Raw genomic sequence first — 23,469 nt, 5'->3', positions numbered from 1 at the left:
TCTGGGGATGCCTGCCATAGATGTGGGCGAAACGTCAGGAGAGAATGCTTCCGGAACATGGCCATACAGCCCGGAAAACTCACAGCAACCCAGTATTAGCTGTCACACGCTTAGGGATATAAAGTGTATGTAGGGCAGGCGTGGGCAAACTTGGGCCTTCCCTCCAAGTGTTTTGGACTTCAACTCCCACAATTCCCTACAGCCTACCGGCTGTAGGGAATTGTGGAAGTTGAAGTCCAAAACACTTGGAGGGAAGGCCCAAGTTTGCCCACGCCTGGTGTAAATGGTTCTATTGAGAGCTGGGCCTCTAGTGAGGCGGTTGGGCCTGTTTATGACGGCTCCCCCGGTTGCCTAGCAACCAAGGGGCCTGGATGCTCACCGTTGGCCTGCCTGGACGGCGCCTCCTTCGGACGGAGCCGAGATGGTGCCGGCGCTGCGCTCTCGGGGGCCGGCTGCCTCCGCCCGAAAGGGGGGCGATGGGCTATGGCCCCAGCGCCCCCAGGCCCCCCTGACGCGCTTCCCCGAGTGAGGGAGCGAGGGAGCGAGCCACTCAGCCGCCATGAGCCGGAACCAGCCTCGCGCCCGCCTCGAGCCCCGCGGTGCGTGAGGAATCCCTATGGGCAAGCTTAGGCCCTCCAGGTGTTTTGGACTTCAACTCCCACCATTCCTGACAGCCGATAGTTGAAGTCCAAAACACCTGGAGGGCCCAAGTTTGCCCAGGCCTGCTCTCTCTCAACGAATATGTATATATGACCAGTTTTATGCCTTCATCTGTCTTATCTGTCAGTGAAACTCTATGAACCCAAGTCTTCACAAACTGTTTCTCTTGTAACTCCTCAAGAATCGGGCAAAGTCCGTCTCTTTGGGCCAAATGGGATTTAGTAGTTATTTTCAGGGAAATTTGGATAGGATTCTAGTCCAAAGTGCAGTCAAGATGCTAAGTAGAGTAGAGTCTCACTTATCCAACATTTGCTTATCCAAGCTTCTGGATTATCCAAGCCATTTTTGTAGTCAATGTTTTCAATATATCATGATATTTTGGTGCTAAATTCGTAAATACAGTAATTACAACACAACATTACTGCGTATTGAACTACTTTTTCTGTCAAATTTGTTGTATAACATGATGTTTTGGTGCTTAATTTGTAAAACCATAACCTAATTTGATGTTTAATAGGCTTTCCCTTAATCCCTCCTTATTATCCAAGATATTCGCTTATTCAAGCTTCTGCTGGCCCGTTTAGCTTGGATAAGTGAGACTCTATTATTATTATTCGAAGTTTTCATTAACCATTTTCTACAATTATATAAAACATCAGTTCACTATTCTTATGACTGAATAATATAAAGCATATGGATAAGAGGGGGGGTTAGTGGTCCCTAATAAAAGATAATTGGCTTATGGTATTTTAATTTTCGTAATAGGAAAAACTGTAGATTTGAGAAAGGGTTTGTGAAGAAATGATTTGGTTTGGGGAGTTGTACTCATGGTCAGGGATAGGTGACCTAACCATCTAGCTTTGATTATAGTTAGGTAAGAACTCTGAAAGTTATCTGAAGAGACTGTAATGGTGTAAGAACTCTGAAAATTACATCATAATAGGCAACTCATGCTTTGCAACTCTATTAATCCTAGCTAATATAGCACCGGGGATTCATCTTCTACACTATAGAATTGATGCAGTTTTACACCACTTTTAACAAACACGGCTGGCTCAATGCTATGAAATTATGGGAATTGTAGTTTTATAAAGTTCTGTCATAGGGTGTTGGAGCCTCATCAAACTATGAAGGCCATAAATACGTAGTATTGAATAATTGCATTTTATGGTGTCAAACTGCATTAATTCTGCAGTGTAGAGGTATCTTGTGCTATGGTTTATCCTCCCCTGCCTTCATGACTTCACCCCTTGGAAACAATGGCGGAAATCTTCCCTCATATTCTGTAACTTTACAATGTGAGGGTTACATCACTGACACAGGCCTCTTCTACACTGCCATATAATCCAGAATATCAAGGCAGATAGTCCACATTATCTGCTTTGAACTGGATTATCTGAATCTACACTGCCAGATAATCCACTTCAAAGCAGATAATCTGGATTTTATACAATTGTGTAGAAGGGGCCATATTATGTAGGCATGTTAGATCATTGTGGCAATGACATAACAGGGTGTTGTGCAAGTTATGTTCCTAATGAAAAACTTGCACTGGGACATTTCTTAGGCTAGGGGCAGTATATGACTTTCCACTGCTTTTTATTCTGTACTGCCAACACTCCCATGGCTCTGCTGAGTCCATTGCCCCCACCTCCTTGCACTGTCATTGACCAAGCCTGTCTCATAAAGTGCACAATGTGACTGTTGCTACAACAATGCTTTGAATACAAATACTATGAATGCTCTCTTTCTGGGAATGCAGCCGTTGTGCATTGCTGCAATTCTGAACCGCAAACATGGTTTACAAGATAAATTCCTCACAGAAGGCCTCCCATTATTTTGATAAAAAGGGGAGAATACTCATCTGTTTGGACTGGGAGAAATCGTGGCTATTGTACAGAACTGAAACTGATAGTTTGGTAAAAGCCATGCTGAGCTCATCTATTTCTGTCAAATGCATGTTTAAAGTTTCAGCTTGTAAATGCATGCTACAGTTAGATCAAAATAAATATTTAGAAATCAACTGTCAATGTTCTGTAAGAGCAAACCCTATTCACTGTATGAAGGGTAAAGTAACTTGACTGAATATATTAATGGTAAGCTCCGTTTCACTGACTATTAGGTAAATTATGTTCTGTTTATACAGTTGGCTTTGGAAGTTGCAACCATTGTCATTCCTTTCTACTATTAATGTTTATTGCCCCCCCCCCCCAAGTTCCTGGTATACATTGTAAAACTATACAGCACAAACTTTGTATCTGCAGGGGATGCATCCCAAACTGAAAACAGGAAACCGTTAATAGCAACAAACCCTATTGAAATGAATGATTTTTGCCAGATGTTACAATGGAGGACCTAAAAAGTCGCTACACATGTATCCCCTCTAGGGATTGGCTAGATCCTCCAATATGAACCTATGGGAACTTCTATCTGAAACATACCAGAGAATTGCCTGATGTACCTAAAAAATACCCCAAAGAGGACATGGTTTGTTGAATGAAATTGTAGGTGAAATTGCAGGTCCCACACCCAAGGGTATACACGTTCTCTCTCTCTCTTTTGGTAGTTAATGCCCAAGCTTTATAAATTCTGTTGGAGTCAACTTCAGTTGGTGTCAGGTGAAAAATCTTTTGTTTTGCCAAAACAAAAGTTCATTCTGTGCTTCAGATTTTATCTGATTGTCAAAATCCTTTTTAAGCAGTAACTTTATTTTGAGAACAAAATGCCTTGAAAGTATGCAAGCTTTAATTAATTTGAATGCACACTAACATAAAACTTTCATTGCTGTCAAATGGTTTGCTTTATGATTGTAGTCCAAATACCTATTAATGTAAATGTTCATATGAAAGTGGGATCACTTTGCATCTGTCTGAACAGTTATGTCTATCTGTTGTAGATTTAGAGGCACACGATAGTAAATTCCCAGAGATTGCAAACCTTCAAGAATCGTAAGTATTGTACTATACTTTGTGGTATTAAATTAAGGTGGTAAACTCTTCCATCTGCCACAATGTGTTTGTTTTGAAAAAATATGTCTAGAGCCAATGCATTAATGCTGTCAGAGGGTCTTTGCCTTTGATATGCATAATGTTCCTATTAAAAGATGTTTTAAAACTATTTATGAAGAATTCACAGTTTATTTGGGGACCTGCTGAGTTTCCTTAAGGAAGATAAGAGCTCCCTAAATTTATAATGTTTTAAACCACTTATTTATAACAATAATCATTTGGATAGCAAGTTATCTAGAAAAAGAGGGGCCTCTATGGAATATGGTTTTCTTGAAACATAGATGTGCTGATCAAGTTCTCAGGAGACTGGAGAAATATTAGTGTCCCCAAACATGTGAAAAATGGGCTGTTGTGTGGTTTCTGGGCTGTGAAACATGTGAAAATGTTCAGGTATATATTAATTTTGTATTTTCACAACACTGTTTCATTTTCATGACTAAAACAGCGAACATATCACTTCTCAGCCACTGAAAGAACAAAAATTGCCAATGCTAACATCTGACCACAGATTTCTGGATACCAAAGTCTCAGGAAAATCATCCAGCAGTTGTCCCTTTGAGAATGGTTCAGAAAATGTATTGATAAAGTCGAAAAGGATAAAACAAGGTAAAAGTTTAAATTTGTCATTATTACTCTAGACTTATTTAATAAAAGACACAAAATGTATTCAGTTATTTGTCAAATTTCTTTTTGATATTGCCAGCATTATCTTTGTTTTGATTTCTGGTTACATTTCTGCTTGTTCCTTTCCAAAATAGTATTCTTCTACCCTTAAAACTGATACATGGTTAATCATTGTTTACAAAAGAAATTACTATACTTTATTGAAGCCTGAAAATCCCAGACCTCTCAGGCCCCTTCCACACAGCTGTATAAAATCCACACGGAACTGGATTATATGGCAGTGTGGACTCAGATAACCCAGCTCAAAGCAGATATTGTGGATTATCTGCCTTGATATTCTGGGTTATATAGCTGTGTGGAAGGGCCCTCAGTGTATTTCAGTACTATTGGGAACATACTCTGTTACAGGCAGGAACTACTACTTCAGGGTATAATATTGATGCTGTGTTTGTGGTTCCACGGATTTCTCTTTTATTCCTCACACTTTTTAATATCTAAATCAGGGGTCCTCAAACTTTTTAAGTGGAGGGCCGGTTCATGGTCCCTCAGATTGTCGAGGGGCCGAATTATCATTTGAAAAAAAAAATGAACAAATTCCTATGCATACTGCACATGTCTTATTTGTAGTACAAAAAAACCCCAACAACAATCATTTATTTATTTATTTATTTGCTAAATTTATATTCCACTCTCTCTCACCCCAAAGGGGACTCAGAGCAGCTTACAAGTTGTATGTACATACAATATATTATATTATTAGCATAGCACAATATTAGCATTATATATTACTATATTGTACTATACCATATTATTATTAGTAATATTAAATTTAATATATAATATATAATTAATATCATTATATTATACAATATTATTACATTGCATTATTATTATTATTATTATTATTATTATTATTATTATTATTATTATTATTATTATTAGCCGCCCTGAGTCCCTTACTGGGTGGGAAGGGCGGGGTAGAAATACCTTAATAAATAAATATTCTATTGTATTACATTATAATATTATTATCAATATTACAGTAGAGTCTCACTTATCCAACACTCGCTTATCCAACGTTCTGGATTATCCAACGCATTTTTGTAGTCAATGTTTTCAATACATCGTGATATTTTAGTGCTAAAGTCATAAATACAGTAATTACTACATAGCATTACTGCATATTGAACTACTTTTTCTGTCAAATTTGTTGCATAGCATGATGTTTTGGTGCTTAATTTGTAAAATCATAACCTAATTTGATGTTTAATAGGCTTTTCCTTAATCCCTCCTTATTATCCAACATATTCGCTTATCCAACGTTCTGCCGGCCTGTTTATGTTGGATACGTGAGACTCTACTGTATATGTATACACAATATATTATATTATTACCATAGCACAATATTAGTAAATGAATGAACAATACAATATTTAAAAATAAAAACAATTTTAACCAATATAAACCTATCAGGATTTCAATGGGAAGTGTGTGCCTGCTTCAGCCCAATGAGATAGTCAAGTTAAGTAGGATTGTTGTTATCGTGTGCCTTCAAGTCGTTTCAGACTTTGGGCAAGCCTAAGTCTAAAACTGAGGGCAGGGGCCAGGTAAATGACCTTGAAGGGCTGCATCCGGCCCCTGGGCCTTAGTTTGGGGACCCCTGATCTAAATGATTCCTTTTTGGGATCATCATTATGATTGCATCCAGTGCGGTTTCTATTTTTATCAGATTCAGGTGAGGCGATAGAAATGTGCAACTGACATTTAGAACCAGTAATTACCTGAATAATGACAAATAAACTACAGCCCAATTCTGCCAAGATGAAGGTTGTGTGATGATATGGTTTAACTGCCAGGAGACTGTCCAAAACTATTCCTTAAGCAAAGATGGAGAAATGAAATTTAAGTGGCAGGCCAGATGCATCCCATGTGCAAAAGGATATTGTAAGGGCTGTGAGGTCCTAACAGTGGCACTATTTGGACATCACAGGAATAAGCAGAATTGTGGATGAAACATGTAAATCAGACATGCACCACCTTTCCATTTGTGATGGAAGACTTGTTGTTGTATTTGTGGGTACATGCACACCTCAACAGACATGCACACATCAATTGTTGCTCACACTCTTCGGCCCCTTCTACACTGCCATTTAAAATCCAGATTATCTACTTTGAACTGGATCATATGGCAGTGAACATTCATTCTGCTGCTACCTTTCGTAAAGACCTAAAAACGTGGTTGTTCCACTTTGCTTTTGATTAGATAGTTCCCCAGATAACTTTGACTCCTTGCTATGACCCAAAACCTAGTCCTCACACTTTATGATTGTTCCCCGCTCATTGACATAGTACTCTGTTTTACATTGCCCTCTATTCCCAATTCTGTCATCTGGTTTTTGCACTTTATCCATCAGCCCTGCCATTACAACTGATTTGCACCTACTCACCCGCCCAAGTCCAGAAGCTGTTTATTATATTGGGCCATTGATTGTTTGCTCGATGGTTGTCTTTATACTGTGTTATATGAAGGTGTTTTATGTTGTTTTATGATGCTGTTGTATGAACTTTATTGTGCTATATTTTAACTATGTTGATTAGGCTTGTCCCCATGTAAGCCGTCCTGAGTCCCTTCGGGGAAATGGAGACGGGATACAAAAATGAAGTTGTTATCATCATCATCATCATCTCTACTGAGATTACTGTTAGTTGCCAACAACTATCAACCAGTAAACGATCTCAGAAGGACTTCCACCACCAGCCATGGCCCAGCAAGTCACCTCCACTTGGGGAAAATTAACGGAGCTCCACTGCTTTTGTGGATTATACAGGAAGTAACTGAGGCCACATGTGGCCACAGTTTGTACATCAACAGAGTAAAGGCTGATTGCAATGAACAGGTGTGTCCAATGAACAGCTGCTGCTCAGGTGTGAATTTGAAATGATGAAGACATGTTCATTTTGGTTAGTGTAATGGTTTTCACAGAAGCTTGTACACACTCATCTAACTTCAGAGAAAGTACCTCAGCAATTGATGCAAATGTCTAGTCAAGTAAAATAAAACTATCTATTGGTGTAGTATTTAAGATTTTGGTATTCCATTCCATGTATCTCAGATTTAATTATTGTTTTAAGCAGAATATGCACCTGCATATGGCTTGAGAGATTGTGGTGAAAATGTTGCAATGCCAAGTCTTCCTTGGAGATCTGAGAGATCTTCTGCAAAACGGAACCTCTCTCCTGTTGCTCAGAAAAGGCAAGGTGCTACTAATTCATTTTTAAACAGGTATACTATTACAGTTTTGTGTGCTCGTCTGAAAACTATAACCCTTTTTCATTTTCAGATATCGCTGCACACAATCGTTTGCACAAACGTGTTGCAGTGGCATTTCTAATAGAGCTTTCATAGGGTTCCACATAATTATTTTAGTGCAATTTGCCTTTGAGGTCAAATAAAAATAATACAATAATTTCAGGACATGAATGATTGTGTAGATGTCCTATCACAGAATACTTAGTGATGATAGAGAATAAATGCTTATATTTTCAAATTTACTTGCAGCTCAAAGTTGTTCAACCTTTACTCAGAGATATACAGTGGCAGTTTTACACATCTGTCCGAGAGAGAGAGAGAAGAGCTGTTTTTTCCCGTTTCAAAAAATGATCTGCACTGTCTGTGCCAAACTATAAAGTGAGGTGTAAATTGTGTGGTCTGTAGAGCTCATCAATCTTTTTTTTTTTAATGTATATAATGACAACTTCAATGGTGCAGTTCTTAACCAAAACAAAGCACACACACACTCCAAACTAGTTTTTGAAAAACCAGAGCAACCTTCTGCTAATTTCCATTTTCACTGAAAGTGGGTGAAAGCTGCTGAAAGCAGGTGGCGAATTTTAAGTTTCTGAGTGCTTTTGTTAAGGAGGACCTGACCTGAGGTGTTCATACTACAGCGTTGGTTAAGATGGCCCAGTAGAGATTGTATTATCTGAAACTTTTAAGGAACTAACAATTGAATGAAAAACTGCTAGTGACTTTCTATTGCTGTGCTATAGAGTGTCCTAACTTATTGCATCTCAGTATAGTTTGCTAATTTGCACAGTGGCAGATATGAAGGTGCCACTATTGGTTGCCCTCTCCCCTCTCTGGAAGAACTTTATAATTCCCACTGCTCAAAATATTCATAAGGATCCATCTCATCCTGAATATTCTTTTTTTGAATTATTACTATCTGAGAGAAGGTATAGGATGATTAAAAACAAGGATAAATAGGCGGAGAGCTAGCTTTTATCCTAGACCAGTTTTCTCAAACTGTGCTCTTCCAGATGTTTTGAAATTCAGCTCTAACAATTCCTAACAGCTGGGATTTCTGGGAGCTGAAGTCCAAACCAGCTGGTGGAGCAGAGTTTGAGAAACACTCTTCTATATTGAACACTATGGTTTCACACTGATATGGCATTTTGTTTTGTAATTCTACATATATAATGACAATAAAGTTATTCAACATTATTCAAATTCAGAGCAGAAAAATGTAGGAAATGGCCTCCCAATCCCCCATGTCTATCTCTACATTGTTAGTTTTTCCTCATATGCAACCTTTTTAAATGTCTGTGAAAGTTTATAAATATTTAATTGTTTTTATTCATGTTTGAATTGCTCTGTTTTTAATTTGTTTTGTGTCATGTTTGTTGTTAGTTGCCTTGAGTTGGGATAAAAATAAAGAAAGTTGGGATAAAAATAAAATAAAAAAGTAAAGTAAATAAGCCTAGGACTAGGGTTGTTGTATGTTTTCCGGGCTGTATGGCCATGTTCTAGAAGTATTCTCTCCTGACGTTTCGCCCACATCTATGGCAGGCATCCTCAGAGGTTGTGAGGTATGGAGAAAGCCTAGGACTGATTCTAACATACATGATAATAATATATAATAATAAACTTTATTTATATCCCGTCACCATCGAGGCGGCTCACAAGGCACTCCAAGGTGCAGCACATAACATAAAATGATACATAAGTATAAAACAATACATGGTACCAAATAATAGCTTAGCTATATGAAGGTGCTGTCTCTGAGCCTTAAAGAAAGGTTGTTACATTATTATTACATTACTACTACTATTACTACTATCACCACCACTGCTACTAGTGTCACCGCGGCCACCACCAAGGTACTTTACAGGGTTCCTTCCCTGGAGGTTTTTAAACAAAGGTTGGATGACCATTTGTTGGGGATGCTTTGTTGTATATTCTTGCATGGCAGGGTTTTGGCCTGGATTTTTCTTGTGGTCCCTTCCAGCTCTGTGTTTCTGTTATTCATATTAAGATAGCATATGTGAATTATGCTTGGGGGTGGATTTTTATGTGAATATGAGAATGGCTAAGTGGGGATTTGAACCCTGGTCTCCTAGAGTCATAGTCCAACACTCAAAGTACTACACCATACTGGCTGTCTATTATGCATTCTCCTGGATAAGCCTTTTCTTAGGCCCCCTTAATGTTAAGATATTATTATTATTATTATTATTATTATTATTATTATTATTATATCATAATAACTTTATTTCTTACCCACCTCTCCTCATAGCTCAAGGTGGGTCACAACAGCTTTAATTTGAAAATATAGATAGTGCAATGTCCTATATATTTATATCATATCTCTGTATAAAACCTTTTAAAGTTCTGTTTGCTTAATATGTCAACTTCCCAAAAGTAAACAGTGTGCCAAGCAATTCACAGTAAACATTTAATTTAACTTTTTAAAAAACTGAAGAACAATATGTTACAAAGTATAGAAATGTATTCTGATAAGACAAAGCCAGCAAAACAACTGCTATTAGTTGCATTCCAGGTGATTGAATTAAATAAATCAGTTTTCATAGATAACAAGTACAGAGTAAAATCTAAATTAATATATCTAAAACAAAAAAACCCCAACAAAAGTAGTCAAATAATCCTAGTCCACACAAGTTGCATATTTGCTGCAGTCCATACTGCAGCAGTAGCCTGAATTGAATACAGTTCAGCCAGCGTGGGATCTTCAGTTTGTGGTATGAAACATAGAAGACTCATCTCTCCTATAGACCTGGCAACAGTAATAATGATGCAAGACTTTCCAACTTTCCAAATCTTTCAGCTGCCCAAATTGGTCTTATTATTTATTCTTTTAATCGTTTTAGCTCTTCCAGTAATGATGAGCCCAGTTTGCCACCTTTGTATTTGCTTCCACCTTCTTCATCGAAGTATTTTCTTGAAAGCTACTACAAAAGCAAGTAAGCTTTAACTTTCTTTTTGCAAAATTACTATGGGGATATTATTCTTTAAAAGTGTAAGGTTCATAATTATCTTCCTCAGTTCTGGGTACTTGAGTATCAAAACTGGGTTTTAGTCACTCCAATCCAGTAGGAAATACAATGCATGAATAGTGTGAACAGGTTTAAGAGCCCAGTTCAAAACTCGGATTGAGTTTAATCAACAGATTTTATTTGGTGGTAGAGGGATGAAATCCAGGCTAAATCTAATCACCCCTTTCCTGATCCTTGGACAGATTATTGGTATTTTTTTCCTCAATATAACTAGGATAGAGCATACATTGTTAATTGACATTCCTGGCTAAGAGTTTTGTCCCAGGGAAGAATTCTAGAACCACTTGTATTAATTTTTTTGAGGCATAAATACTGGGACCAAGTCATTGCTGAGATCCGGCCTCAGCAGTGAACCAATCATAGCTTAACTGTAAACTGTTTAGTGCAAAAAGGACCACCGCATTTGTTTCATTTAAGATATGGCACTTTGGAAATGTATCCCATTGTCCTGTGAGCAATTTAAGTTTTATTTTTTCCTTTTTCCTTTAGTTATTTTATTTATTTATGCTGTACAATCATCAGAGAAAGTGATAAAGAACTGAAATGGGAGAAAAATAACTTTCACTGTCACCCAAAGACATATGAGATTCATATATAGGCTTTTAGCAAAAAGAGAACAGAGTAAAAGCAGTGTAAACGTACCAGCCGTATATTCACAGTGCAACAACTATAACCTGAAAATGTTACATGCTCGGAGGAGGTTAAAAGTCAGGTGAACATGGTGCTGATGACTGATTTCTTGGTTACTGTAGCCGCCTTCACAACAGTCTGAGGGTGGTGAGGACCAAATGTATTTGCTATTAACTCTATTTCTGTAATCATTTAAAATTTATTTCTATAGAGAGAGAGGCATGGGGGATACGAATAAAAGAGGGCCGGGTTCTTGGAAACTAGGCCCTCTGAAGACATCAGGGATGCGCGGTGGAGTGGGAGACTTATCTGCTGTGAGGTGAGGCAGCTTGAGTTCTTATCCAATGAAAACTAAATGAACAGTGTAGGTTTGGTAGAATTAATACATACCCAATATTTTCAGAGCAAACTTGGAACTGTGCATAAAAGAGGAAGTTCCATTGAATGAACAGATATCTGCTTCTATGCCATTGGATGTTGGCCTTTTTTTATTTATATCTCACTCAAGGATGTGTACATTACTATGAATGTCTTTCCTCTGCGCACACTCCAGATTCTCACCTGATTGGCTTTAACAAACCTGTCACATTTAATTTCTTACAAATTTAGCTGCCCTTCTGCTCTGTATTTGCACAGAGAAGGTTCCAAATTCAATATCCAGCATCTCCAGGTAGGAATGGAAAAAATCCTTCAGCTCTAGAAAGCTCTATGGGACAGTACTTAGTTGGGTGGACTAATAATAACTCAATAAATGCATTTCCCTGTCTTTCTATGTTTGAGATTTTAAAAGAGAACTTCTAAGACATTCTGTTGAAAATTGAATATGCTCAGATGCCTGGAATCTAGTGCATTGCACCTGAGAAATACTTACACAAAATATTCATTTGTTTATACGTCACATTATAAAAGCAAAGCATTACTAATAATATATCTAAGATGTCATCTTATTCATACAGGTACTTATATGGGAATTTCACCCACTGTGATGACTCATGGGCCTTGTAGTCCTGCTTATGACACTGTAATGCCTGATGATGAAGAAAACTTGGGTTTTTTACCTTCCCAGTCTGAACTGGAATTTTCTCAGCCAGATCTTTCCCAGGCAGATCTGGGAACCTTGCACCTGCAAGAAAGTTGTGACCCAGAAGTATGTCAAACAAATCCGGAGCCCACTTCTCCTGTGTTCTCCCGCCATGAGTTTTGTAAACAACAGAGAGGTTTGGAAGCTGCTTCGCGCAGGAGTGCGAGGATAGCAGCCAAGAATTCAGCCAATTAAGTCTCCTTTTTCGTGAGAATCCTTAAGGAGTCAAACATCTGGTCTCAAAGATTAGCTTTCGTTTCTGGTTCCCAGAGAACTGTTTCGGCGGGAAAGTTAGACTCTATATAGGTGATTTACCCGCGAAGTAACTTCGCGGAGTCAATTCGTCAACCTCCGGAGCGAGTTGTGTCTGGACAGCGCGCTCCGTTTCAAGCCTCGCTCCTGCTCAAGCCTTGCCCTGCTTTCCAGCCTTCGCTCCTGTTTTTGCCTTTGTTTACCTACGGACCTTGCTTGTTTCCCAGGACTAAACATTGTCTTGTATCACGGATTTTACCAAGTTCTTCCACGGACCTTGTTCTTGTTCCTTGTTACCTTGTTCCACGTTTTAAGCCTTGTTTCAAGTATCAAGTTATTTCCTAGCCTTGCTCAAGTTTATGGACTAAAGGACCTTGTCATCTCCCCTCACTTTGCCTGGCAAAGTGAGTGTTTCGGTTATTGGATTACAACTTTGGACCTTAATATTTCATATTGGACATCGCTTTTTTGGGCTAATTGAGACCTTTCCTGAAAGGTCTGCTTTTGGACAATTTCATATACTTGCTTTTATTAACTTTATATATTCCTTCAATAAAGATATTAGTTAGATTCTGGCCTCTGTGTTTGGTTATTGGTGCCTTTGCAGCCTGGGTCCTGACAGTTTGACTCCGCCACCCATAAGCACCAATTAACCAAGGCCAGAATGTCGACCGGAGCCGCGCCGGCTGGGCAGCCGCTCAGCTACACCATCAGCAAGGATGAAGTGGATCGCATCCGTGACAGACTCAACGCGCAGGATGGAGAAATAAAAGGATTGAGGGAGCGCGGAGTCCGCCTCCCGGCCATGGCGTTGCCAACTAAGTTTTCTGGAGAAGCTTCCAAGGTCCAAGTTTTCCGCCGCCAGTGCCAGGCTTACCTAGAGGCCCGTGCCGCCGAGTTTCCCCAAGAAGACATCAAGGTGGCGTGGGTTTACAGCCTTCTAGACGGACCAGCGGCCAGCTGGGCGACGGCCCTATTCGATCAAGCCTCTTCCCACCTAAGAACAGCGCAACGCTTCTTGGATCACCTTAAGGAGACCTGGGGAATCGAGGACAATTTGGAGGCAGCCGGCCATAAACTCCGGCGCCTCTTTCAAGGAGACAGACCCATGTCTCAGTACATAGCTGAGTTCCGAGTGCTGGCCCACAGCACCGGCTGGAACGATGTAGCCCTCAGGGGGCAATTTCGGGAGGGTCTCAACATTGAAATGCTGGAAGAAATCTCCAAGGTGGACCCTCCCCAGTCCCTCGAAGCACTCATTGACCAATGTTTACGGGCTGAAGTCTTGATTGCCAACAGGAAACAATGGGTACGTGGTCAGAGCGGTAGAACTGGGGCAAAACCCCCCGCTCCCGCCAGCGTCCAGCCGCGTCCAGTGTGGAGACCCCCACCACCAACCCCATACCCCAGAGGGAGCGAGGAGGTGCCGATGCAGTTGGGCAACGTGCGACCCAGGTTAGATGCCGCCGAGAAGGCCCGTCGCCAACGCTTAAATCTCTGCTGGTATTGCGGAAATGGGGGCCACTTCGCCAGAGAGTGTCCAGCCAAAGGGAAGCCCGCCGCCCGTCTTGCGGCGGCGTCCTCCACGGAGACGAAGGCGTCTGAGGCGGCTGGCACACAGCCGGCGGGGGAAGCCAACGACCGGGCGTAGAGAGGCTCGCCAACCCGGTCAGAAAACCCATTCAAGAGCCGCCAACCGGGGTCCTGTTCCTTCTAGTGGTCACCTTATGGTCAGCAAAAAGGGGACCCGTCATGATCCACGCCATGATAGACTCCGGAGCCACCAACAACTTCATTGACAGAGAGTATGCCGACTCTCTGGGATTACAATATCATGACTTCAAGAATGCCCGTGTGGTGCAAGCCATAGACGGCCGCCCCCTCAAGACGGGGCCCGTAAGCCAGTGGTCAGAACCCACCAGGATGTGGATAAGGGAACATATGGAAGAGATTTCTTTCTTTGTTACCGAGGTTCCCCATTTCCCTGTGATTTTGGGAATCCCGTGGCTGACTCTCCACGACCCAAACATCTCCTGGTCCAACAGAGAACTGCAGTTTGCTTCAAAGTACTGCCAAAACCATTGCCTCGTAGCCAAGGTCTGCCATGCCACAGAGACCGAGCCCATCATCACCCTGCCCAAGAAGTACTCCGAGTATTGGGATGTATTCAATGAAAAAGAAGCCGAGAAATTACCCCCACATAGACCTTATGACTGTGCCATTGACTTGGTGGAGGGGGCCCCGATCCCGCGAGGGCACCTATACTCCCTGACTGAACCGGAGCAAGAAGCTCTCAGGGAATTCATAGAGACAAACCTTCGCAAGGGATTCATCAGACCCTCTCAATCCCCAGCCGCCTCCCCAGTGATGTTTGTGAAGAAGAAGTCAGGGGAATTACGCTTGGTGGTGGACTACAGAGCATTGAACAATATCACCAAGCGGAACAGTTATCCCCTGCCCTTAATCTCGGATCTACTGGACCGACTTCGAGGAGCCAAGGTCTACACCAAGCTGGATCTTCGAGGGGCTTATAATCTAGTTCGCATCAGAGAAGGGGACGAGTGGAAGACTGCCTTTCAGACTAAATTCGGATTATTCGAGTCCCGAGTTATGAATTATGGATTATGCGGAGCCCCCGCAACGTTCCAGCATTTTGTCAATGATATTTTTCAGGACTATCTAGATCGGTTCTTGATAATCTACCTGGACGATTTTTTGGTGTTTTCTAGATCACAATCAGAACATGAGAACCACGTCAAAATGGTGTTACAACGTTTGCGAGATCATGGACTTTATGCCAAGTTGGAAAAATGCGCTTTCGATCTACAAGAGGTAGATTTCCTTGGTTACCGTATCTCGCCTCTAGGGCTCTCCATGGATCCAGCCAAGGTCTCAGCAGTATTGGAATGGCGGGCGCCAACTAACAAGAAAGAGGTGCAGCGTTTCTTGGGGTTCGCGAACTATTACCGCAAGTTCATTCCAGATTTTGCCCGCTGGTCTGACCCAATCACTAGCTGCATCCGTGGAAAACAGCCCTTCCGCTGGACTGATCAAGCAGAGAAAGGGTTTCAGCAACTAAAGAAATTATTCACGTCCCAGCCAATTCTACAGCACCCAGATCCTGGAACCCCTTTTGTTGTGCAAGCGGACGCCTCGGATGTGGCAATTGGGGCTGTACTCTTACAACCGGTGGGAGACCACCTTCATCCCTGTGCCTTTTACTCCCGTCAACTAACCACACCAGAGAGAAATTACACCATTTGGGAAAAGGAACTACTGGCCATAAAGGCAGCCTTTGAAACTTGGAGACATTGGCTAGAAGGGGCCAAATTTCCCATTGAAGTCCACACTGATCATCGAAATCTAGAACATCTAAGAACTGCCCGCAAACTAAATCAGAGGCAGCAACGTTGGGCTTTATTCTTTGAACGTTTCAACTTCCAGATCCATTATGTGACCCCAGCCCAAACCAAGCAAGCAGACGCCCTGTCACGTAAACCGGAATACGCTGCAGGACGCAAGGAGACCTTTGAATCCCAACTACTACAACCCGAGAACTTTGCCACGCTCACAGTGGGGAACACCAAATCCACTCCCATTGGTTCAACTTCCTCTACTCCAGGACCCATCTGTGCTCAAGAAATCAGGGCTAGTCAGCAAGCAGATACCTGGGCGCAGGACCAACTTCGTCAAGGTCTGCATTTTCCCTTTTCGCTTAAAGATGGACTGCTTTGCTATAGAAATCATGTTTATATCCCACCCGGACCGGGCAGGGAAAAAGCGCTTCGTCTGTGTCATGACTGCAAACCAGCAGGGCATTTCGGACTATTTAAAACCATGCATCTGATCCTAAGGGATTTTTGGTGGCCCAAGATCCGCAAGGATGTGGAAAAATATGTCAACACCTGCCCAGTATGCCAGCGCTCCAAGATAAGAAGGGAGAAACCCTCAGGGCTTCTACATCCCCTTCCTACCCCATCTCGCCCATGGGAAATAATTTCTGCGGATTTCATCACTGACCTACCACCTTCCTGTGGATTCACCACGATCCTAGTGGTGGTGGACCTTTTCACCAAGTTAGCCCATTTCATACCCTGTGAAGGTCTCCCCACGGCCAAAGAGACTGCAGATCTATTCCTTCAACATGTTTTTAGACTACATGGATTGCCCAAGAGTTTAGTCTCAGACCGTGGATCTCAATTCACCTCTCGTTTTTGGAAGGCACTACAAAAACTATTGGGCATAGACTCTCGCTTATCTTCAGCTCATCATCCTCAAACAGATGGGCAAACGGAGCGCACCAATGCCACCTTGGAGCAGTATCTTCGCTGTTATGTAAACTACCAACAGGACAATTGGGCTTCTCTGTTACCACTGTCAGAGTTTGCTTATAACAATGGAGTTCAAGCTTCTACAAAAGAAACGCCGTTCTTTGCAAACTACGGCTTCCACCCACGTTTCTTTCCCCCTGTCATTGAAACTTCAGAAGTTCCCGCAGCAGAGGATTGGCTGCAGGAACTCACAGCGGTACAACAACTTTTGCTCCAGCAACTGGACCAAGCCAAGGAGGACTATAAACGCCACGCTGACAAACATCGCCAGCCGGGCCCCGAAATCAAGGTAGGAGATCGGGTTTTCCTGTCCACTCGCTTTCTGCCCTCCCACCGCCCTTGCCGGAAGTTAGATGCCCGTTTCATTGGCCCTTATCCAGTGGTGGCGCAATTAAACCCCGTGACTTTCAAACTCCAACTTCCGCGTTCAATGCGCATCCACCCAGTGTTTCACCGTTCCCTGCTCCTTCCGGCGGATGGTGTGCGTCCTGATACAGACCAACCGGCTCCCCCTCCTGTTTTGATGAATGGGGAGGAGGAGTTCGAGGTTGAGGACATTTTAGATTCTCGCTTTCACCGCCGCCGCCTGCAATATCTCATTGACTGGGTGGGTTTTGGCCCTGAGGAGCGCTCTTGGGAAGACGCCTCCACAGTTCACGCTCCTGATCTAACCCGTCGCTTTCATCAGACCTATCCCACCAAACCGCGGCCTCGCGCTTCGGGGAGAGAGTCCCAGTTTGGGAGGGGCCCTGAGGAGGGGGATAGTGTGATGACTCATGGGCCTTGTAGTCCTGCTTATGACACTGTAATGCCTGATGATGAAGAAAACTTGGGTTTTTTACCTTCCCAGTCTGAACTGGAATTTTCTCAGCCAGATCTTTCCCAGGCAGATCTGGGAACCTTGCACCTGCAAGAAAGTTGTGACCCAGAAGTATGTCAAACAAATCCGGAGCCCACTTCTCCTGTGTTCTCCCGCCATGAGTTTTGTAAACAACAGAGAGGTTTGGAAGCTGCTTCGCGCAGGAGTGCGAGGATAGCAGCCAAGAATTCAGCCAATTAAGTCTCCTTTTTCGTGAGAATCCTTAAGGAGTCAAACATCTGGTCTCAAAGATTAGCTTTCGTTTCTGGTTCCCAGAGAACTGTTTCGGCGGGAAAGTTAGACTCTATATAGGTGATTTACCCGCGAAGTAACTTCGCGGAGTCAATTCGTCAACCTCCGGAGCGAGTTGTGTCTGGACAGCGCGCTCCGTTTCAAGCCTCGCTCCTGCTCAAGCCTTGCCCTGCTTTCCAGCCTTCGCTCCTGTTTTTGCCTTTGTTTACCTACGGACCTTGCTTGTTTCCCAGGACTAAACATTGTCTTGTATCACGGATTTTACCAAGTTCTTCCACGGACCTTGTTCTTGTTCCTTGTTACCTTGTTCCACGTTTTAAGCCTTGTTTCAAGTATCAAGTTATTTCCTAGCCTTGCTCAAGTTTATGGACTAAAGGACCTTGTCATCTCCCCTCACTTTGCCTGGCAAAGTGAGTGTTTCGGTTATTGGATTACAACTTTGGACCTTAATATTTCATATTGGACATCGCTTTTTTGGGCTAATTGAGACCTTTCCTGAAAGGTCTGCTTTTGGACAATTTCATATACTTGCTTTTATTAACTTTATATATTCCTTCAATAAAGATATTAGTTAGATTCTGGCCTCTGTGTTTGGTTATTGGTGCCTTTGCAGCCTGGGTCCTGACACCCACTGAACATAGTAGAATGCACTTCCAAATAGGCATGTATGGATTGAACCATTAGCTTTTTATTATCATATATCACAGCATATGTAAGTGAAATACTGCTGACTAAAGAAATGTAAAGAGCATGTTATGGTTAGCATAATAAAACTCTAAGATTTGGCACTTCTCCCAGTTCTATTGCCCAGCAATATTGGATCTTGGAAAGGTTTTTAGGCATTTTATGTTATATTCCCCAATGATGACAGCCCTTTTTCTTATAGTCATATAAATGTAAAGATTTTGATGCTTGTTAAAAGTAAGATTAGGAATTTAAATGGTGACAGGAATGCAAGTGTTTATGATAAAGGATTCCTGGCACAGCCCCCTTGGTACTAGTAAATCAAGATGTTTTGTCATCCCCCTTCAAATTCTTCAGGAGATACTTACTTAAGGTTCAAATATATTGTGACAAAAGTAATAAATCTACTGTTTAATGCATATTCTTGTGTATTTATAGGTTGAAAAAACACAACCGGTGTTCCAGTCTACTTTCCTTTCCAGAAGTGTCCAAATTAAAATCTGGTAAATGTATGGGGCATTTCCTACTGTGTTTTAATTAGAATGTATTTCTCATACCAGCTAATTTTTTTTCACTGCTTTACTGACACTTCCTTCCTTCCATTTTGCATTCACTTTTGAATGCAGTGTTCCCTCACTACTTTGCAATTCGCTTTTCATGCTGTTTTGCGGTTTTTTAATAAACACTGAAATAATATTATAAATCATAAAACATTATGATTTACAGTGGCGGTGATCTGTCGGGTGCGGGTGACGGAGCAGAAAAGGAGCCCAAACGGCAGCAGGAGGAGGAGGCAGTGCCATATTCCCCTGCCTCTTTCTACCCTTCCTCCCTCCCTCCCTCTTTCTACTTCCTCAATAAGGAGAAGCCTAGCGTCCCTACTTGGTGGATTTTCACTTAGCTCGGGTGGTCCTGGAACGTAACCCCCACAATAAGTGAGGGAACACTGTACTGTATAAGATTGGTGCTTGAAGTCAAGGATATCACAAAGGATAACATTTTTAGTGTTTCTTGTAAATCTGTGTCAAAGGCTTAATTTAGCTGTTTTAACAAGCGAGTTATTTTCTTATTCCAATTACTAGAGATATTCTTTTGAGTAGTTACTTTTGTGAGGTTAGTATTCTCACTGTTTTGGTTGCAGTATAAAACACATAGGATTGTATTATATACATGAGTTCTGATAATAATGAACTAAAGTAGTATAAAACAATAGAAGCTAACAATGAATTTTTAACACTAGGAAGTTCCATTGTGCTCAGGGTGATTTAATCCCTAACAGGTTTGCTTTGCTTGCAGTTGCAGCTTTAGTTTGAAAAATCTTTAGGTTTCAGCAATTTTCTAAATCAAAATGCCTTTCCTGACAAAATAGCAATACCCTCTTTTTGTTTCCTGGATGAGTTGGACTTGGTATTATAAACTCCCAGTATAATGAATTTCATATAGAATATTTTTTTCATTCGTTTCAGGCTGTTGTGTCAACCTTGCAGGCTATAAAAGTTCTGATATTGAATTTAATGTTTTGCACTGGCAGTTAGAAGCAATCTGGGATACAATTATTTGTCTTCTGTATAGCCCTTACTCAAAATTGGCTAGAGTTCTACAGAAATGAATGGCTCTGATGAGTTTATCTGTCATAGAGCTTCAGAAATGTTACTACTTTCTGTGAAATGTGACAATTTATATTGGTAGTTCTCTCCAGGTAGCCCTATCATTCTGATGTCTCACAAGGCCCCATACTGATTTGGTATCTTCCTTGCAATAGGGATCAGCCACTTGTAAACCTTCAGATGTTCTTGGGACATTAGCAAACATAGCTAAAAACAGTTGTTTGTAGAAGTTGCAGCTCCTCTTCTATTAGAAGATCCCAATTACTAATATATCAGCTAGTGGATTTATGTACCTTCAGGTTGCCTGTTGATTCAAGACAACCCCATGAATCATACAGGGTTTCCTCAAGTGAGGAATATTCAGCAATATTTTGCTACTTTCTATATCTGAAGCATAGTTTACAGCAACAGAGCTAAAACCAGAGCTAACCCTGCTTAGCTTCCAAAAATCAAATGAGATCTGCTGTCTTTAGGATGTTTAAGCCATTTGCAAATGTGGTTTATTTTCTCCAGGTACAGTAGTCTTACTTATCCAACATTTGGGGTTATCCAACGCATTTTTGTAGTCAACGTTTTCAAAACATTATGATATTTTGGTGTTAAATTCATAAATACAGTAATTACTACATAGCATTACTGCACATTGAACTACTTTTTCTGTCAAATTTGTTGTATAAAATGTTTTGGTGCATAATTTGTAAAATCATAACCTAATTTGATGTTTAATAGGCTTTTCCTTAATTCCTCCTTATTATCCAACATATTCACTTATCCAAAGTTCTGCCGGCCCATTTATGTTGGATAAGTGAGACTCTATTTATCCTTTTTAAAGATGTAGGCTGCAGTTTACTAACTATTGCAGCACCTTCTGTATATTGCTACTTCAAGTGTTGTCCTTACACTATTGCTTCCAATAAAGTTGTGGTGTTTAATAAAGCAGTCCTTTGTTCTCGTCCCAGGTAACTGCTTCAAGAATCCTGTTATAGGAGCTCCTCCGCAGTACCTCCAACGGCTCTCTGAACTAGCCGCTTTGGAACGTGAAACCATTCATCAAGAGAAAATTAGAAAATTCAGGAAAACCAAGAAAGACTTGTAGAAAATGCATTGGGCAGGGAGAAGGCTCATTTGCAAGTATTTAATGTGTTACTATTTTCTTGTCCATCAATGTCTACAGAACCTCCTTTCATAATGAACCCCACAATTGATGTAAGAGGGAAATCCAATATTTAATAAATATTTTATACATTTATAATTATGCTGCCAATCAGCTTCTGTGAATGTAAGTTGTAAATATCTGGAACTTTTACAGCGAAACTTATTGCCTAATATACAGTATATAAAGCAGCTGTGGGCTATTCAGGTATCAAGACCCTGCCCTGCAGAAACATTTGAGTCCCATTATTGGGGGAAATAGGATATATTATATCCGTAAATATAAACAATATAAAATTATTTTTCTCTTATTGGGAGAAAATGGCTAAAAAAATGTGGCATCTTACAGTAACTCATATCAGCAGGATCTTTTACTTAGATGTTATTAAAAACATTGTATTGGAAATGAGAAAGCTTTATACCAAGCATAGCTTGAAGGCTTTGTAGTTTGAGATGTGTGGTATGAGATGTAGTATTGTCCATTTACTGGTCTTATTTGTTGTTTGTGCCACTAATCTAGAACCATCTGCTTGGAAGTTGCAATCTATTGTTCTTATTGCTCATAATTCATAGGTTTGCTGTAAGTTGAAGTGAAATTAAAACTTCCAGGTTACCCTGCATTAAGAACCCTACTCAAGTCTTACAAACTCAGGGCTCTGGATTCTTTTGAATCTATGCACTTCTACTGTGGCCTTCGTTTCTTTCTTATCATATTAACTCCCTATGTCAAAAGTGTATGATTTAGTCATTGTGGCTTCTATGGAGATTTCAAGCTTGATTTGTGCTAGAGCCATTTGTTTCTTGACCATCCAGGGTATCCAGAGGTCTCCTCCACTACAATTCAAATTAGATGATTCTCTCTTCCTATCCGCTTTCTTCACTGTTCAGCTTTCATAAGATGCTGTATTTCACGTATTACTCTCTGGGGATACATTTGCTTAATAGTATCACATTAACATTGTTAGGATCTACAAATGTCTTACAAATCAGTAATGTTTCCATACATGCCATACTTTAGCTCAAATTATCTCACTAAGTCCATACAAATTCTGCTTTCGAGAGACATTGCAGCAGCCAACTTATCTTTGTACGGAATACTAAATGATACATTCCTATTGCGTCTGCAGTAAATTAGAAAGTTAAACATGTTAATGGTTTATGAACTAAATGGAAGTGACTATGAACCAGACGGGAACAAATAGGTTTGGAGACAGTGACATCCTGCACCTCATCAGAGGGTTTAGGATATATTTGAGATCTAGCAGATTATAGGTAGACAAAGTTGAAATTCATTGTGGCTCTGGAAGGTCCTTCCAATATTTTGAGGCAGAATTACAATAGTGTGAGGATATATGCCAACTCAATCCTCATAGATCACAAATCTAGATTTGAGTCAGTGCATTCGAAAATAATCTGCATGTTTTTGAGCTGAATGCTCAGATCTGTATGTGGCAGTTATGCCATTTAGTCCAGTGAATAGTAACTACACAGCTGCTTAAGTGTAGCTATTCACTATAAATATCAATACAATTGCTGCTTTTTCGTGTATAGACAGATTAAATTAAGAACAGTTGGTTGCAATATGTTGAGATACTGGTTCCTCAGCAGCTGGATAATAGTAAAATGTCTGAAGAAATAACCCAGCTGCTACTGTAAGCAATAAATGATAAACTTGTGGAAACCAGTACGATCTGTCTTAACACAAATATTTAGGATTTTAATACCTTTGCTAGAAAAGGCCAAACCTGAGGTTCTCCAACTATAGACTGGAATGTCAACAAGTTGCTTAACCCACTTCCATACACTCAATTCTTTCATTGACCAGTACTATGAACTGCTATGCATAACTAAAGAATGGTTCCTGCTATGCACAGAATTTTAAATATCAGTACAACGAAAAGATTCAAGGCAGAAGACAAAAAAAAATCCCTCTTCACCGTTGTCCCCGATAACCACATACCAATATCCATCTCTA

At 40.8% G+C, this 23,469-nt stretch overlaps 1 protein-coding gene across 3 annotated transcripts; it reads left to right on the top strand.

The window, feature by feature from the left end:
• Positions 1–324: 324 nt before the first annotated feature.
• c4h8orf89 (chromosome 4 C8orf89 homolog) lies at positions 325–21,594 on the top strand. Of its 3 annotated transcripts, none has more exons than XM_062979342.1 (8): positions 325–599; positions 3,557–3,608; positions 4,114–4,274; positions 7,428–7,545; positions 10,461–10,553; positions 11,488–11,595; positions 19,174–19,244; positions 21,302–21,594. In XM_062979342.1, the coding sequence occupies exons 1-8, from the start codon at positions 560–562 to the stop codon at positions 21,436–21,438; spliced, it is 780 nt and encodes a 259-aa protein (XP_062835412.1). In that variant the 5' UTR covers positions 325–559; the 3' UTR covers positions 21,439–21,594. The 3 variants fall into 3 exon arrangements, with proteins under 3 accessions (XP_062835412.1, XP_062835411.1, XP_008106795.2); XM_062979341.1 differs by having other exon boundaries at positions 332–599; positions 7,428–7,575; XM_008108588.3 differs by having other exon boundaries at positions 339–599; positions 7,428–7,575; positions 19,174–19,238.
• Positions 21,595–23,469: the final 1,875 nt, after the last annotated feature.

The sequence above is a fragment of the Anolis carolinensis genome, chromosome 4, assembly GCF_035594765.1.
Source record: "Anolis carolinensis isolate JA03-04 chromosome 4, rAnoCar3.1.pri, whole genome shotgun sequence".
NCBI classification, from domain to species: domain Eukaryota; kingdom Metazoa; phylum Chordata; class Lepidosauria; order Squamata; family Dactyloidae; genus Anolis; species Anolis carolinensis.
The sequence above is the reverse complement of the archived record's forward strand: the minus strand, read 5'-3'. Positions and strand labels throughout refer to the sequence as shown.